The 19994-nt window shown below is 39.3% G+C and overlaps 1 protein-coding gene across 3 annotated transcripts in view; it reads left to right on the top strand.

Annotated features, from left to right (window-relative positions):
• LOC128738123 (cuticlin-3) overlaps positions 1-17673 on the top strand; it is a 143081-nt gene extending 125408 nt beyond the window's left edge. For all 3 annotated transcript variants that reach the window (XM_053832994.1, XM_053832992.1, XM_053832995.1), the window contains 3 exons: positions 8173-8769; positions 8836-8988; positions 16370-17673. In XM_053832994.1, the coding sequence (XP_053688969.1) occupies positions 8173-8769; positions 8836-8988; positions 16370-16567 (948 nt within the window). In that variant the 3' untranslated portion in view covers positions 16568-17673. The remainder of the gene's footprint in view (positions 1-8172; positions 8770-8835; positions 8989-16369) is intronic.
• The last annotated feature ends 2321 nt before the right edge of the window (positions 17674-19994 follow it).

The following is a 19994-nucleotide window of genomic DNA, read 5'->3' as shown; positions in this document are numbered from 1 at the left end:
CCGAAAGAAATTTGCGACTACAAATGTAAGATGCTGCCACCTGGATAAGTTTAAACTATGAATGAAGCAAAGATAGGAATCTGTTAAACAGTACAAGAAACAGAGAAATTTTGGACCATTCTTTATTCACACTGCCGCACAGTGCGTTGAGCCATAGACAAAAATCGTTTTTCACTTTTTTTAAATCGGGTATACCAAGTATTTAGAATTGTTTATAGATGCCTTCTGCTATATAAACAAGTATTAGTTTGCTTGGGAAAGCGCCACAACTACTATTACAAGCGTTCAAACTGTCAAGTTGGAGAGTGGATTTTACTTACAAATTTTGCTTTCATTTTTGAAGGTTATTCATCACACTCGTAAAAGTTTCATAGTTTGTGTAATCAAAATCTTTAAAATGGAGAAAAACAATCAAGTTTAGTAGAATAAATTTTGGTTATAGAAGGAATTCATTTTGACCTCACTCCTAAAAAATCGCCCCATAGAAACGACATAGATATTGTCCTTCAAAAAAACAGAACTCTAACTTTGATTACTGATTTAAAAAATGTTCTACCGACTTCCAAGCTAAAATATACACAGAATAATTGTTCAAAGTGTCCTCTACAAAATCGAACAGGTTTTAGCTGCAACTACCTGCAACTCTGCAAGATATTTCAATATTTGTAGATCAACGTCAAGCACTGATAAACCGTCAGATTTTCGTTGATTCTACTATACTATGTTATCCCTGTTAGAAGAAACCACTGTTTATGAAGCTTTGTGCTATTACTGTTCAAAATTAAACTCAAAGCGATTTTATTTCATATAGCGGGTAAATTTTTCTTTAAAAAAATTAATAAACTTAATACCGGCTGCCGTTTTTCCCGTTTCTCGGGTTGATAATAATGACGAATAATCAATGATAACGGTTTTCTTGCTGGAAATTCGTTTCGTAGATTTAATTAAAAGGTTTTCAAAAATTGTCCAACAAAAACAGAACGTCAAGCTGCAGACTGTCTCAAATTATGCCACGGAAAATTATTATTTACTTTTCCGTTACGGCTGAGAATGGTAAAAAAGGTTTAAGTATTACTTAATCACTAGCTCTGTTCACAGATGTACATTTGTTAGTGCGTAGTTAGTATATTTTGCTTAGAATTGTTTAAACGTCTTCCATAAACATTTCCAAGTTTTCTTGCACTGAAGGAAAACTTTTCAATTGCCGAAATTGCAGCCAAGATCTTCGAGTGCTGTTTAATCTAACACTAGATGGCATTTCTGAATTTACCAAAGTATTTCTAGTACAAATGTTGCTTTCACAAACAACTTTGGTAGTTATATAGCCGACGGCAACCCGTATAATGATGAAAAACTTTTGCAATGCTTGCGTAAAAATTTGGCGTTTGGGACATTTTTGCCATTATGTAAATATTTTGAGACATTTAAGCAAATACTAGCTTCGATTATCACAAACTACTTTTATTAGCTTCATAAAATGTCTAAAACTAGCAGTTTTGATTTTTGTCCCGCAGTCCCATACGTTCAACGCACTGTGTGCCGTATGGGCATTTCCATGAGGGTAAAACAGATCGTGTAGCTTCGTAGTCGCGAATCCATAGTTTTACCTTCCGCAGTTTTACTTTACAACGTATTCATTTTGTAACAACTTAGTGACAGTGATGCTAACGAAACTTCATTCTTCTACACATGGCACGGTAAAGTGAATTAGCGTCAGCGGCATCTACCGGATTAAGATCCAAAAAGGAATCACGTCAAACCAATGGCACATATTCTTTTCAGTACAAATATATATTCACAGATAAACAGACGAGACACTCGCGTTAATTCCATCGTCCATTCAAAAACCACTTATTTTGCAAAAAAAGCATGTTTTGCAACATGGCCACACCGCGGCGCTCGAGTCTTGCTTCGGGTTTCCAGTATAAAACCATACAAATTTAAAAACCTATACAGTATAAACCCTGCAAATGTAAAAAAACTACAGTATAAAACGCTGAAAATGCAAGCTACTCCGCAACATGGTCTAAAAGGTTTAGTGATCTAAAAATCTTTTTCCTCATTATTCCGATCAACCGTTCTTTCGGAATTTGCGCTAATGCTGAAATGCAAATGGATTGCTCCTTACCTTAAAGAGGTCTCGCATATTGTGAAATACTTGGAGTTGTTTTTCTTTTATAACCCAAGGAAGTTGGATTGTTGGTTTGGAACCGGATGATTCCTCGTAAACAAGTTTCTTTGAGTGTCAACAGGAGCAGAAAATTTAAGCACTTAACGGGAAATTAGCAGTCATTAACTTTTCGTCGGAGAGCCCGATTTCGGTAGCAGGTTTTGGGTCCAAAAGTGAGGTTCTGTTTGTAAAAATGGAAATATTGTATTCTTCTTGCCAATCTGAACACAGCGAATATATTTTCATGAACAGAATTTTTGTTTCAAACAAAAAAAAACTGCTTTTAAAATTGGTAGAATCGATGACGACTAATTTAACCTTAAATATCATTTAAAATACTAGCTGACCCGGCAAACTGCGTACAACCACAAATTGAGCTAAATGACGTAAATTATAATTTTCGTATGTACACTCACGTATCACGTGTCTTTTTTTTTTACATGGTTTATTTTTACGATCTTTGAATTAACGCGGTTTTTAATAGCGATTTTTGAATTAGCACGGTTTATTTTATGACGATTTTTGAATTAACGCGGTTTTTTTACAACATTTTTCGAATTAACGCGGTTTTTTAAAACGGCTTTTTACACGGCACGTATCCCCCATGTAAAAAAAGACTTGAGTGTACTCAAAGTATAAGTTAGGTTTTGCATTTTATTTAACTTTGATGAAATGGTTAGCTGATCACCGGATTTTCACAGAACATTTTTGTCTTATAACTCTATTAAACCGTTAGAAATGGCATCCTTTTTAAAGTTTTAAAATATATTGTCAAATACCCGTTTAACATATGGTGATTTTCCAATTTCCACTACCCAGCAGTCACCAGCACAGCTACACAATCTATTTTTTGTTAAATGTTGATAAAAAATAAATTTTAAATTAAACTAGATGACTTTAGAAATATGTCGTGAAAACTACCATAAATTTTGTATTTTATAGTGCAATATTTACATACCAGTGTACTATCATAGTGGACCTAAATGAAATTATTTTCTGCACAAAAACGTAGGTGTGAGTTTTTGATTTAACCATCGGATCGGCAGTTTCTACCATGGTTTTTCTTTCTGTGTAGAGGCATTTCATAGACCAAAATTTTATCTTCAGCCCACGCCGTATCCTGGCAGTTGGAACCTAAGTTTCTCTTGCGTAAACTTAGATTAACCCTTTAAGCACGGAGGATTTTAGTTACGATATTTTTGGTTTTTGGATCAATATAAATTTTTGACGTAGGACGTCTTTGTTTACTATACTGGGACTGGTTAGCACTTTGCGAAAACGAAAATAAAAGTGTAACGTTTAAATGAAAGATTTCAAATGGTAATAACTAGTAAACTACTGAACCAAACTGAATAATTTATATGTCGTTGGATAGATAAAATGACCAGTAATGGAGCGGGTAAAAGAGCAATTTTATGGAGGGCGTAAGAGGGGGGGCTCTTATACAAATGAAACACAAATATCCTTAAAACAAGAAAACTAGTCAAGCAAATGGAACCAAATTTGGTATGTGGAGGTTTCAGAAGGCAAGATTTTTTTCTATGGTGAATTGAGACCCCTCCCCTCTTTAGGAGAGGGGGCTCCCTTACAAATAAAATACAAATTCCCTCATAACTCGAGAACTAATTAAGCAAATGGAACCACATTTGGCATGCGGGGGGTTTTGGAGGCAGGATTTTTTCTATGGTGAATTAGGACCTTTGTCTTCTTTATGAAGGGGGATCCCATACAAATTACATATTTCCTCATAACTCGAGAACTAATCAAGCAAATGGAACCAAATTTGGCATATGGAGTTTTTTGGATGCATGAATTTATTTTATGATGGTTTGAGACGGACTCCTCACCCCTGTGGTAGAAGGATAAGGACTGTCATACAAAAAAAAGAAATTTTTGCGTATATGCCATATGTTCTGCTATATAACAAGTGGTAAGCTGTGAAAGTAAACTAGTAAGACCTTCTCGGATCAAAAGACAATGAATCGACGCCGCTAACTTCATGCCAACAAAGAAGGACATTCGAATGGCACGTCATATTTGCGATGAACATGCTTTGGCTGTTATGTTATTTGTAACCAATGGCCCTTTTAAAGGCCACAAGCGAGGTACTAAAGATTGTTGAAACATGTCAAGCTACCCATAATCTTATTTAATACAATAATCTGTGTGCTGGTCATTCATTACTATTTCAACCTTTATGTTCACACAAGTGATTTTTAAAAGAAATCTCTATGTATCAATGGTTGCAGGCGTTGTACTTATGAACCCCCGTCCACGCATTTTCAAAACCAACATTGCATTCAATGAAGAATTGAATCTGAATATTTCGCTCTTCTCTTTTAAACATTCACTTAAACAATGGCACTCACAGATTTCTATAAACATACAGATACCAGAAATGCAGTTTACATTAGTCTTTGATCTAATGATCTGATATAGTCCTACGTCACCCTTTCGTACAACCCTTAGGGCTGTATACCTTGTTTTTTTATCTCTCGAGATACCAAAACCAGTGTATTCTACACATTGCAATAAATGTTTGCTAAATTTGGCAACCTACACAATTGTGTGGGTTGGGCCTTATCTTATACCATTGCACTATGGGCAAAAACGAGCCGAAAAAACGGACGCAATTAAGATATGGTCTGCAGGCTGATAAAATGTAGGTGATCTTATGTAAAATTTTCCGGAGAATCGCATGGTGCCCACCGCTTTCCTGTTTGTCATCGGGAAGTGCCCCATTTGGCTCATTTTCCCCTATTTTTAACATTTTTTACCCTTTTTGGAGTATACCAAGCCAGGCTTTGAAAAAACAAAACATGAAAATCTAATTATTTTGTGTAAAGAAGTCCACAAAATTGAATAGGGTTGACCCCGTTTAGTGTAGAGCGAGATCATCGCTTCGAGGCTCATAGACTTCAGTTTCTGAAGCAGCGGAACGGTCGCTACGTAGCTATGGAAATACACGCAACTTTTTGCAAGTTAAGTTTTTACTAACCTTAATACAGTAGATATATCGGAACGTCCAGATTAGCTTCAAAACATTCAAATGTTGATCCAAGAATTTGTCTTAAAAATCCTGTAGTTGAATACATCATTTGCCATACTCCTTTATTATTTTACAATTTATAAATGACCAGTTTTAGGTTCCGGTAGTACTCTAAACGGAAGTTTCGTAGTGTGGAGCATGAACGAATGCTCTACAGTATAATGTATTCATTCTTACTGACTCAAAATTAGATGGCAGCAGCAGATTTCGTTTTATTTCATCTGTACTTATGCCGTGAAAAAATAATCCCACTGCGATTTAGAATATCTCCGGGAAAATGGATCCAAAATTTGCTAATATATTTTTTCATTGAAGGTCAATCTAAGGTGGTTCTTTGAAGACAAGTTGTATAAAAATCGATCACAAAATAGTAAAGATAGAGCCAAAAGTGTAACGGCAAGTACACTAATTTTTGAAGTCCTGGCGGCAACGTAAAGGTTGAAGTGGGTATACAATAAGGCCGAAAAACAATGTGCATAAGTAAGTTGTAAAAGTTATTTCCCGTAAATTTTTAATTACATCAATTAGAAATACTTATTACCAATAATTTTTTATCTAAGCAATTTCGAAATACGGATCCAATAAGAAAATACGACAGATAAAACTTTTTGCTATTTTCACAAGATTTTGAAGACTAGACAATAATTAATCCAAACGCAAAAGAAAACTTCTTTTCAGCTATTTTCTATTTTTTCTACGATTTACGATGCTTACACAAGAGATTGGTGCTATATTTGTAAAAGTACGACGTTTAGAAAGGAAAGGAAAATTTTTTAAAAGTAGTCATGTCTCACCTACACAATTGTGTGGGCTCGGGCTTAAAGGGATATAGTCACTCTAGTGCTAATATTTGTTGAAGGTATATGATTTCGTAAGATTTCCCCTATCAAAAACGTAGGTAAAGTTTAATTCAAATCAGAAAGATCTACTACAGCTTCTAGCTCTTTTAGAAAGTTTTCGCGAGGAATTCCTCATGTGTTCTTTAATTGCTGACATTACAAGACATTTTAACCGCTTTTTCTAAGCATCGCCATTGTAGTGATGCACAAAATTTATAAACGTAATCAAAGAAAAAATTTCCCGACATCCATATCATATGATTTACACAATGATTACGATTATGACTGTTAATTTTATAGCTTTGGGTTTATGATGGCATTTTTCACATATATAACTGTGCTGTAGGTGCCTTTCATCTACCGCAGACACATCCCAATGCTGGCGGCAAATGGGGAAAAGGTAACTGTAATGCTTTGTTGACAGACCACCGAGAGAGAGAGCGAGCGAGGTAGCAAAGCATTGGAGGTCGAACAGCAGAATCATGCTTAACGTTACCTGCATCATCGGCTGTATGCTGCAAATAGGTCGGCCGCGTTATACGTCCACCTCGGGCAAGTCTGGTGGCTGCGCAGTAGACTGGACAATTATTATGGAATACTCCTTTGGCTTGTCTTTTTCGAAATGTTTACTTGAGAAATTTTATGCATTATGGTAATTGATTGGGTCGTTTATTGGAGCTGGTGTAAGCCAGTCAAACCACCATGAACTCCACTGTCGAGCTAGAGAGACTACTTCACGTTTATCAACTTGCAGCAGGAACGGAGATAGTCACTGGCAGCCAACCAAGCCCCAACTGCATACAGACAGCGAATACCTAGTTTCGACCTCTTTGACTATTCACTATTGCCAGCCATGCCAAGCATCAGTACAATTTATGGTGTGCATGAAATTGCTCCGCTTTACGGTGCTACAAGCCAGTGAAGGGCCTGGAAAAAGGGTCACAACCGCATTACACGTAGCAGCCAGCTTAGCGAGCTACTTAAGTCGGTTAAACTTTTGATTTTCTTCGCTAGATGTGCACGGACATAGAGCGGCTGTTTTACATGTTGGGTGGAGTCCGAAGGCTATGGAACACCATGACAAATGCGAAGTGGCCTATTAAGGGTTTACTGGTGGTGGCCTCAAAGATAGCTAAGAATGGCATAAAAGATTAAAAAACTTCGCTTCGAGTGTTATATCTTGTATTGTTTTGCAGCCGCAGGAACGGGATGTAGAGACAACCCAACTGACATACTCGTATAATGACGATAACAACTATCTAATGGGTTTGATACATTTTCAGCGGAGTTGATAACCTCAAAGTTTAATAATGTTGAATACGGTGGACTTAAGCAGTTGCAATTACAACGACGACAGTTGCATAAAAATATGTTTTATGAAGCCATGGAAAACGTGCGCTCTACATTCTACTCTACTTCAGTTTTCCGGTGTATGGCCTGTATCATGATTTTGTTGCTACCGCAATCTCCTAATTGTTCATTATCCAGATGGGTTTGTCATAAAACAGTATCTAAAGTGTTTGATCTCTCCGAAGACTTTTTCCACGGGCTGAAAATAGACGGTCATCTCAAAACTTCGTTTCAACGTGAGTTGTTCTGTACAATTATGGCGACCCATTAGCTGCCCGATATGAAAGCATCAACCGCGAGATGCCGCAAACGTAATATCATGGAACTCTTTTCTCTATTAACACTCTACGCTCCGTTATTCTGCCTCCGTGCGCATGACGAATCAATTCGAATGTCAAGAACATCGTCGGAAAGGCCCCAGCCCGCGGTTGTTTTTCTAACGGTCGGCCGGAGTGCCCCCAACTTCTGATTCGATGAAATAATTCTATTTATGCTAATTCATCAATCACTCTTAAACGGGTTCTTTCATTCCTAATTTTCAAGTATAGAAACACTTCGCTTGTGCCATTTTTCTTTCCCTCTTCGGGCGAATTGTTTCCATTCGCTGATTGTGGAACGATTCGGTTTACTCAGAGTGATTTTAAAATATACGATAATTAGTTTTTGTCATTTCATGCTACTTAATGGTTTTTGCTGCTAATAAATTGATTAGGCAACACAGCATTGGCAATTATTTAATTTTCCTTTTCTTTCTTTCATTATAGGACGATGGAGGGATCGAGTTCTTCAACACGATCGTTCTGCAGCCGCATCTCAAGCTGGTCACCGACTTGGGTCGAGGGTACCACGTGCGCTGTCGTTACAAAAGCCGTGAGGCAGCTATGAAACCTACGAAACCGTACGACGATAATCGACCTCTCGCTTTAACCAGTGCCGAAGGTGGTTCCGATAGGCGAGACTATGGCCGTTCGCTAGACAAAGATCACACCGCACCGGAGGAGGATGTTGAAGTGAAACCGATGCCTGGATGCCACATGAAAATTTTTACCGGTGAAAAATTGGCAGAAAATGTGAAGATCGGTGACCCACTGACGCTGGTCATTAACATCGACAAGCAGGAGCTGTATGGACTGCATGTCACCGACTGTTTGGTGCGCGATGGATTAGGTTGGGGAGAGCAGAAGCTGGTCAACGAGGAAGGTTGTCCGTTGGACAATGAAATTCTTGGCCCGTTCGACTACACCGACGATCGGAGTAAGGCAACGGTTACCTTTCCGGCGCACAAGTTTCCCTACACCACGTCGGTGTACTATCAGTGCAACGTGAGGCTATGCGCACTAGATGATCCAGATTGCCATAAGGTTTGCTTTGCATATCGACAATTGTAAAAAATGAACAGGAAATTATAGCGTTTCAAATACTTTTAGCCTCCATCGTGCACCGGCAACATGAAGCAGCGGCAAAAGCGAGAAACCGAAGACGAAGGACTTCCAGCGACCATCGAAGTTTTCTCAGGGCTGTATGTCAACGAGAACGCCGAGGTGATCAGTGACGATGCGGATTCGGTTTTCAGGGAGAAGGTATGTAATTAGCAAATTAGAAAATAATAAAACGGGGCGGTTCACGTCTGTTTGCGAATCGAAGCGGAACCTTCATTAATTTGAGTGCAAGTTTTCATATTTATGAACCAAGACAAAATAAGTGCATTAATTCTTAATAACAACTTAATTTTTCTAATGGTGCACACAAGGTTAAAATTTTTTCAAAATCATCATTTTGAATATGTTTATCACGCAATTCGTTTACATATCTGATCGGAGCGTGAGGCAAAATCATAAGTTAGATGATCTAATTTGTTCGTGTATGGCAAACACTATGAAATGTTTGTTAATCATTAGCTTCATCCAAAAAAATGGGGTGCATCCAAAAAAAATCTATGATTTTAATTTAAATAACATATGGACACACGGATTCAGATTTACTCAAAATGTTAAAAAAATTGTCTTGTTTTTTTGCTTTACTTTTGCTTTTGAATAAGCCGATTGCTTTCTTGCTTAATATAGGCAACTAATTTTAAAAGAACCGAATTAGATTGGTAGAATGGAACTTGGTTCCATTTTCCAGGAGATATTCCGGATCGCAATAAGTTAATTTCTCCACGTTAAAGGTGGCAGACAAGACATAAACATAAACATAAATCTGCTCAGTTGCCTGTGTGAAAGTTTTAGTCTCATGCTTGGAAACACTCTTGAACACAATTTGGGTTAGACGAGATCACGGTTTGCATTTAAATGCATTTGTTTTTTTGCCGTTCCGGCCGGTTTTTCATGAACTTACCCATAATATATCTTTAAATTTTCAAGTTGATTTTTGGCACATTTTGACTTAGGACTACGTTTTACGGAACAGTAGGTTGTAATTTCAAGAAATCTTAAAATTAAGGTTAAGTTTTAAGCGCTAAAAATCATCTCTCCACCAGTCTATCGGGAAACCGTCTACGCATCGATCCTAATAGATTTTTAACTCTCTAACGGGAAACATCGTGTAAACGATTCGCTCAAGCCAATGTCATGACATTTTTCATGAAAGTACACTCAAGAGAAGTTTAAGTTTTGATTTTTATACAAAAATATTTATCTGGATCTGGATCTGGCCTGGTAAGAAATAGAATTTTTTTTTCGTTTTTCATGTCTTACTCGTGTCTAAATTTGGGGTCAATCATTTTGTTCTAGATGTTCTTTTTCTTGAGAAATAAAAAAGGGAATATTCGCGCAATGTTTTTTTCGGAATTTTTCTGAATTCTTGATTTTAAAAGGTGATAATTTTGGAACGCATGGTTTGAATGCTGTGATATTAATATGTCAAGAAATCAGTCCTGAACACATTTTTCATATTGTCAATTTAAAACAAATTCCATATGTTGCTCTGAGAAGCTTCAGAAGCGAAGGCCGTCTACATATGGTCTTACCCAGCCCGGTGTCACCAACACACTCTCACATATGATTTGACAGTACCCCATACTGATGGGCCCCTCGCTGCTGGGCCCCAAACAAAAATGGCCGCTCCATATATCTATACCTATAATAATGGATTTCTGTCTGTTTGTCTGTCTGTCCGTATGTTCCTTATAGAATCGACAACTACTGAACCAATCGGCGTGAAGATTTGCATATAGGGGTTTTTGGGGCCAGGGAAGGTTCTTATGATGGTTAGAGACCCCTACAAATGAAACACAAATTTCTGCATAACTCGAGAACTAATCAAGCAAAGGGAACAAAATTTGACATATGGGTGTTTTTGTAGACAAGATTTTTTTCTATGGTAAATTGAGACCCCTCCCCACTTTAGGAGGGGGGGGGGGGCTCCTATACAAATAAAATACAAATTTCCTTATAACTCGAGAACTAATTAATCAAATGGAACCAAATTTGGCAAGTGGGTGTCTTTGGAGGCAAGAATTTTTTTATGATGAATTAGGACCTCTTACCTTTTTAGGAGAGGGGGCTTCCATACAAATGAAACACAAATTTGTTCATAATTCCAGAACTAATCAAGCAAATGGAACCAAATTTAGCGTGTGGGGTTTTTTGAGGCAGGAATATTTTTAACGATGGTTTGAGACCCCTCACTCCTGTGGTAGGCGGTAACGACTCTCACACAAATAAAACAGAAATTTTTGCGTAACTCAAAATCTAATCGAACTCGAGAAATTTTAGACTCTTTCATAAAACATTGGTCAATAACAAAACCACCAAACACTCTCAATAGTAACATGATGATTCAGTGCGAGACGGCCGCTGGCCACGAGTGTTGCCGGCGACCTGCCGTCGGAAGCGCCGGTTACTGCGGAGGGCAGCCCCCCGTAGAGATCTCCTTTATCTAGGTTTATTCATTTTTCTAGATCTACTGACCTCTATTACTTTCCTTCAGTTGGGTCACCCCTGCAAAATGGTACTTTCTACGAAAAGATTTTCCGTGAAATGGTGCATCCCCGGTAAGGTTTTTCGCGAAATGGTATTCTGCGAAACTCTATCCAGTTTTTTACGAGCCATAATGGTGGACGTGTTCGTAATATTTGAACAGCATTTTTGACATTTCCCTAATACATCGCACGTTTTCTTTTCGCGCGTTCACGGTAAAACTAAAGGAATGTACGGAAAGAAAACTTCGTCCGCCATTATGGCTCGTAAAAAGCTGGATATTCCGCGTTATGGTCAACCGAGAATTGGTGTTCCGCAAAATGGTATTCGGAGAAATGATTTGTAATGATGGCGAATATTAAAATGCAATCCGCTTTATTTTATCAGGCTAAGCAATGGGAGAAGTTGTTTTCTACTTTACTGTGAAGAAAGTTTGTATATTAAAACACCCATGAACTCCCTAGAAACTTGCAAAACTCGAGATTGTGACAAAGGCCATCCTACATTCATGATTCATGTACAACACAGTTTATTTTTGTGGCAATACGAAGTTTGTCGGGTCAGCTAGTTTTCTATGAAATGATTTCCCGCCAAGTGTTTTGACGTTTTAGATTTCGGTCATAGAAAAAAGGCGACGTGCCGGGAGGTTGGTTTTACCCATTTAGAGAGAAAGTGCTCATAATCCAGCTTTTTACGAGCCATAATGGCTTTTCAATGACGAAATGCATAATCCGTGTTCGTATTATTTTAACAGTCTCTTTGACATTCCTTTTTACATCGCATATTTTCTTTCCGCACGTTCCTTTAGTTTTGCCGTGAACGTGTGGAAAAAACGTGCAATTTTAGGAATGTCAAAAATGCTGTTCAAATATTAGGAACTCGGATTATGCTTTCCGCCATTATGGCTCGTAAAAAGCTGAATGGAAAAATGTCATGGTAGGTCTTATTTTATTCATTTTCAGTATTTTTGGCTAAAAACGAAGTGTTTTACTAGAACCGGCATCAATTAGATCATTATCAGTGTAGACAAATATGCGCTTGATGAAGGGAGAACTAGATTTTTCGCGTTTTTGAAAATTTATTTGAAATCATCTTTGAAGTCAATTTCTAACCAGCTTTTTACGAGCCATAATGGCGGAAGGCATAATCCGTGTTCATATTATTTTAACAGGCTTTTTGACATTTCTGTATCCAGCCTCTTACGAGCCATAATGGCGGACGCGGATAATCCCGTTAAACTAGTGAACGATACATATCCAGCTTTTTACGAGCCATAATGGCGGACGTGTTCGTAATATTTGAACTGCATTTTTGACATTTCCCCAATACATCGCACGTTTTCTTTCCGCGCGTTCACGGTAAAACTAAAAGGATGTACGGAAAGAAAACGTGCGATGTATTCGGGAAATGCCAAAAATGCTGTTCAAATATTACGAACACGTCCGCCATTATGGCTCATAAAAAGCTGGATACTAAACTGGAAAGACTTGTTAATAGTTCTTGTATACGGGGCAAGAAGGTCTGGATCAACTCTGTAGCTGAGGAGCGTGCACTAATTACGTAACGCACAGAGGAGAGAGGGGGGGGGGGGGAGGTTGAGCTTGTGTTACATTTTGTTACGCAGGGGGGAGTGCGAGTCATGAGAAGAGTTACGTAACAAATTTATCAAATTTAAAAAAAAAAATTGCTGAACAAAATTTGAGCAGCTTAAGACCGTTGAGCCCAACAAACTCTTTATAATTTTGGCCTAGATTCTACTCTCGATCAAAATTCTGTTCTAAACTCAGACCTGGTTGAGTTATATCATACAGTTTGATCAGAATTCAGAAATGACATTCTGATCAGAGTGGTTTTGATAGGAATACAGAGTTTTTTTTATTAAAGTCACTTTAACAGCTTAGGTCATTCGTGACTTCTGCCGGTTTGGGATTTGAACCCGGGTCCTCGGCGTGAATGCTACCCTCTACGCCGGGATTGACCCCGAATACAAAATTGATGCGTTTCTTGAGTTTGTAAAAATAAAAAAAAATAAACGAATTGAGCGATTTTTATTCAATGGTAGGGGGGGGGGGAGAAGTTTAGTTAATGTTACGTGATTTTAAAAGGGGGCTATGCCAAGCGTTACTTATTGTTACATAGGGGAGAGAGGGGCTCAAAAAACTACAATTTTTGCGTGACGTAATTTGTGCACCACGCCGTAGTTGCTGAAAAATCATATGGACAAGCTTAATTGTTGGACTGAACACTTTGATTAACTTTTCCGACTCACAACTATGGTAGGTAAACAAAACCAGTAACACGTGACGCCCACAGCACATCTCATCAGCTGTTTCAACTCTGAGGCGCCACCGTTAGCTAAAATTGAAGCAGTAATGGAACGTATGAAGTCCTGTAAACAGCGTTACCAACCGGTTTTTACGAAAATCTGGAAAACGAGAATAAAAATGTCTGGAAAAATTTGGCTGCCATTTGGTCTAATGGAAGACAACGTTTGAAAAACGTCTTTTTTGTCTGATTAGGCATCAAAAAGTCTGGAAAATCCAAACAAATCTGAAGGGTTGGCAACGCTGCCTGTAAAGCACGAAGATAGTTTGCGTTTCAGCCGAGATGCAGGAAGCTGACCCACTGACAACAGTACACGCAAGAGTACATCAGCTCTTCAGCATGATCTGGGAAATCGGGATATTCCAGGTGAAGCGGATGCAAGGCATCTTAATAGAAGTTTCTAAGAAATGGAACTTGTAAATAGGTCTTGTGAATATCTGAATATGTGAACGAGCAGCATCATGTTGCTCTGTATCACTCTCAAAGTAAGCTTCAGGTTCTTAATCGAATGCAGGAGAAAATGATGCTCCTTTCCCATGGCAGCAATCTGGGTTCCGTGCGGACGATCATGTGTGAACCGGAGAAAATCAAAGTTGTCTAGGACTTTCTATATCGGTTTCGAAAAAATAGATCCTGCACTGCCGCCACTCGCATAACAGTCCCATTTATATAGGAAACTTCATGGAAAATGGGACTGTTAAGCGAGTAGCGGCAATGCGGCACATTCTTAATTGAAGGCATTGATAGTAAACCACATTGAGGATCATCTTGGAACCGTTTGAAAATGGAGCAATCATATGAACGTGGCTTGGCCGACGACATTCACTTGCTCTCTTAACTGCGAGCTGATATACAGAACAAGCTTGATGATCGCTCTGATAGCCTCAAGGCTGCAGGTTCCAGAGTCAACCTCACTAAATCGACACTAAAAATTCCTCCGAATTTTATAGTAGCTGTACAACCAGTTCAGGCGGGGGAAGTTAACCACGACGATAAACACATGGTTAAGATAGGGCAGGTGGGTGGGATGGTCGACACATCATCCGGCTTAGTGGCTTTGTACTTGGATCTCCAATTAGGAACTTCATAGCCGATATCACCAGTGCCAAATAGAAACAGAACAGGGACTCTGGAGCATATGTGGATGTAGCAGAAGAGAATCGAACGAAATTGATTGAGTTCTCTTGTAAAATCTCACTGGATGTAGAATTCAAGCAGAGGCTGCTGCTTAGATTTTAACTAAACAACGCGAAATAGTTTACTTTTTGGTGCGAGCAAGCAGCACTACCTTTCACCAGCGGAGAGCTAGTGGAGACATTAAAAATAAATACTAAAATTAATTGCTAATTAGGTTTTTACGAAGTTTTCTATAACAATCGACCATGTATTTATTTGAGGACGGACCAAAATTTTACAGGAATATCGATAGTATAACGTGCCCGCGCATTACCTCTTTATTGACTTCAAAGCAGCATACGATACTGTAGATCAAGACCAACTATGACAAATAATGCACAAACACGATTTTCTGGACAAACTAACATGACTGATCAGAGCTACATTGGATCGTTTCGTTCGCATCTTAGGGACATTCTCGAGTCCTTTGGGATGAGACAACGTATCGGATTATCCTGCATGCTGTTCCACGTTGCTCTTGAGGGGATGATCCAACGAGCGGGCATCGAAACGAGAGGTGCGATATTCATCAAAAATAGCCCACTCATAGATTTTGCAGTTGAATTTGATATCATAGCCAAGAACTTTGCGACGGCGGAGGCAATCTACGCCAGAATGAATCAGGATTAAGCTTAAAATTAAAACATTCGTTTATTTCGTTGGTGACCGTGAACTAGTAATAGATCCAGCAGCGCATTCAAGCAAGAAATCGGTACTACTTTGAACTTCGCAAAATGATTAAGCAGCATACGCCGCTGGGCGAAACTGAAAATCTAGAAAACTCCTTTTAGACCAGCAATTTTTTATGGACGTGAAGCTAAGGCACTGCTCACGGAGGACATACGCGCCATTGTCGTGAACGAGGGGAAGGTACTGCGGACGATATTTGGCTATAAGTACAAACTGAAAGCAGAGAGTGACGGAGATAGAATCACGAGTTAAAGGCACTATTTTGTAAGAACAATAAGTGATAGTGTCCAGTATATACATTACATTATTAGTTCAATAGTTCTTACGTTGCACGAAGATACGAAAGTGAAAGTTAAAGGCACTGCTTGGAGAAATTCGCATCGTACATCTGGTGAATGTCTTTGGTGCTTCGGTGCCACTAAAACGGTTATCTTTAACAACCACGCTGGCACCAGGGACAGGGGCTCCAAAGTGCTAAATGACTTCATCAGATCACAAGCAACTTGCGACTTCAGAGACATGGAAAATAAACGACGAGTGGCCCAAGATCTAATTGAATGGAGACGACTGCTTGAAAAAAATACAATAGTTGAATAAGCTACTTTTAAACAAAAATATTTGTTGGGGTTATCGAAGCACGTATGTCGATTCTATTGTCTAGCTATGAGTTGAGCCAACGTTGCCGATTCGTGATTCGTATCTAAGAATTTACAGGTTCAAACGCTCCGCTTAAAGTGATCTTAGTTATCAAATATTAACTAACACGCGAACCGCCCTAGTCATCTTTTATTTTAAAGTATTATAAATCAGATATTTGAAGAAATTTATTACTTTTATTTTTATATTCCAGACCCCAGATGACGCGATCTGCGTGTCCCAGCGAAGTTTTGCCGTTGCCATAGCCATTGCCGGTCTCTGTCTGATGTTGGCCGTTGTCCTGGCGGTGATGTGTATCGTAGCTAGGCGGAGTAATAAGACTATTTCCAACTCGGGCAGTTCGATCTACAGTGGACCCTACACCAACACTGCCTTCTCGCATAGTAGCTAAACGAATGCCCTTGTTGTATGCGTGCGTGCGTGCGTGCCTAGAGCGGATAAAGAGATGTGAATGTTCGTGACGAGATGTGTTCTGGAAGGCGGAAATACGAGTACCAGAGAGCGTGACTTCTGTGATTCTTTCTTCTTAATCACTAACAACGACGATCATTAATAACTATAATGAAAAAGAGATCGCAAATTTCATAGGGTAACGTGCCAACTAGTGGAAATAGGTACTTTTTAAACTAGCACCTCATTTTATTTGGTATTAAACCAACTGCGAGACATCTACGAGAGTATTATATATCCCAAGTTTAGAGTGAAACGGTAACTAATGTTTCCAAAAGCTTAGGTATTCCATATTGCCTTTAGATATTATCGGACAATGTTTTATTTAATGTTCCTTACCAATTGTCTGCTAATATCGCAGAGGTATTGTTCGAGATCAGCTGGGTCTGCTCAAAACCATAATTTGGAGAAATTTATTCACAATGACTAGATTTTTCCATTCTATGTCATTTAAGCGGAACAGAACCTCTGTCTGTTAAGTATAGAACTATCTTCATATTTCAAGCTATCCATCGTGCTGAATCTAATCAATTGTTACTTTTGCACACGCACTGTCAGAAACTAAGTCAGGTGTTGGGATTCTTAACGTTAGTCTATTCAGGTCTCCAGTTAACTATTTTCTATCCACTAGCAGGACTCTCTAGCTACGTCAGTGTCTATATTTTAACTATAATTTAAGCAACGAACTAGAATATTACAAAGTAATTGATCGTTTGTAGGATAGCAACTGTGATACGATTCAACATTTTAGGCTTTGACTAAAACAATGCAACACTGAAACTGCAAACAGTTTCCATTGCATGGCTACTCACTCTCATTGCAGCGTGTGGTTTTAAATAGTTTAGTTAAATGTTTTCTTGTATCTCAGTTCTATTGTAGGGTCAGCTCATACAATCAAGGTTTCAATAACCATACAGTTGATTGAAACATTTACATCGAAAACTAGTGTTTTGTTTGCTCTACAATCGACGCCTGGTTGTGTACTTGTAATTGTATTTACGAACCGAACCATGAGAAAACGAACGAATTTAATAAATATATTGATATGACAAATTTGCAATTTTTATTAGCTGTAATTGATAACACATACACAATCCGTGAACGTACGTTTCCCTCACAAGGCGCTTTAAAGTAACATATATGGCTTGGCCAGAGCGTTATTCAATACACAAACAAATCACGTTTGGACTGCACTATTTCTTGGTAGATCAAAAACATTCGTTTTCAATGCTCCCCGTGACCCGAAACCCAATCGGGTCCCCGGAAAAGCACAGCTAAGGATGACGATCACATTTTTGGTCAATATTGATTCGTTCAAGCTAAGGAATGAGCTGAGTTCGCCAGAGTTTCAGAACAATTCAGAGACGACTTGTTGAGAAGCAACTTGTCGGTAGAAGTCCAAAGAAAGAATCTATATTCACGCTGAAACATCTCCAAGCTCAACTGAAATTCGCTAAGGAACATCTAGACTGGATATAACTCGAAACGGGTAAGAAATGGCGGTGGTACCACTTTAGCTGCGTTGGAGTTCACGAAAGTGTAGCCAACTATGACTGGAGCGGCAAGGAATGATGTGCTGCTAGAGTTCCTGCTTCACTATTGTCCCGTCCGAATACTCCTACAGGGGAACCATTGCCACGCCAGTCCCACGACTGTCCACATCGTAAACACCGGTCTTGCCAGTGCCTTTTCCGCGATCGCAGACTGCACGAACAATGATTGTGCCACCGGCCAGCACCACCAGTCCCACGTCCGCTCACTCCACGTGCACCTCATGTGCAATTCGCCATGCCACCAGCTCCCCCTGCAGTCGATCCAGATCTGATAAGTATGCTTTCGATGGAGCTGCGTATTCAGTCACTCGAGGAGGAAGAAGCTTTGGAACGCAACTTTCTGCGGTGCAGGTTACTGCTTCTACTCGATGCTGGGAATGCCAACTCGGTAGAACAAGGTAACGGTCTTAGGAATAATCTAAGTTACGGTGCTAGAGATCCGCCCGTTTTCATTCATCGTCCATGAACGGTCACCACCGCTATATCCCACTAATCACTCCGCTTGAGTTAATCCAAATAGACAACAGTAAACATTTGCTCCAGGCTGGAGAGACCAACAGGTGCACGCTGTTGTCCAGAATCCGCCTTTGACGGATAATCGTTTCATATTTGCGACAATTGATCCACCTCGTACTGATTAAGGAGAGCTTGGCGAAGGAATTGAACTTTCGAGGTGAAAAGCATCCACTGTGCCTTCGCTGGATGGCTGACACTTGCTGAAATGAAGAAGACGCTATGCGCGTTTCCCTTGACATCTCCAGCACGTATGATGGTTACCCTACACTAACTTGGCTGATATTTACACGGTCAAAGAATTGACGCTTCCGTTGCAATCAGGACCGGCATCCCTTAAGCAAAACAAGCAGCTGCGCCACTTTAAGGGGCGCCATTTCGGCTGCATTCCCAATAAACATTTTTTTTATTAGTAGCTTATTCAACCGTTGTATAGCTTATTACCGGGTAACAAGCGCTTGATAAGCCTTTATAAAACAAAAATGCTTGTTGGGTTAACATGAACTGGAGCATTTAATAAATAAGTGGTCGATAAATACTATAATATCTATCTGATTTGCACGTAAATGCATGCAAACTACGTGGAATTTACGTAAATAGTACGGGAAAAGTTTCGGGAGTAGTACGGGAAGAAAGGATGGAAAATATTCAGATAACTTTTCCCGTAATTTCGACGTGAAAATTATTTTGGTTGTAGCGTTACTCTCCGTTGTATCTGGTCCTGGGCTTTTTGTCGCCAATTCGTTGAGCGTCTCGAGTACCAAGCAAATCGGCCTCAACCTGGTCATGCCATTTAACATGCTGGGTCCCTCTATTTCTAATGCCGATGGAGGTCTTAAAGAGAACAGATTTCACTGCACAGTCGTCCGGCATTCTTGCAACATGACCGGCCCACCGTACTATCCCTGGGCTGGGCTGGGCTGGACGATTTACGGTACGTGCTCACCGGAAGGCCCCAAACCATATCGAGTCGTGCAGCTGCCATATCAGCTTTCACGTTGATGGCTCGGACATCTAGCACGAGGCAGCCAAAAGGTCAAGTCGTTCTTTCAAGGAAGCTGAACGTGCATTGTCGAAATCACGCGCTGCATCGACTTTCCAGAATGAGCGATTTCAAGTGGGCCTACTCCGGAAATATGGTAGTATAAAAAAGAGGCGCAAATCAGATCTGTCGTCAACAAATCGTTGGTTCATGAACCCCCATTTATGAGCAAATCTATAGAATGGTCGTAGTTTTAGCTGAATCGCCGTTTACGGCATACCACAATTTACATGCTCTTGACTACTTACTTACTTACTTAT

The sequence above is a fragment of the Sabethes cyaneus genome, chromosome 2, assembly GCF_943734655.1.
Source record: "Sabethes cyaneus chromosome 2, idSabCyanKW18_F2, whole genome shotgun sequence".
NCBI lineage: Eukaryota > Metazoa > Arthropoda > Insecta > Diptera > Culicidae > Sabethes > Sabethes cyaneus.
The sequence above is the reverse complement of the archived record's forward strand: the minus strand, read 5'-3'. Positions and strand labels throughout refer to the sequence as shown.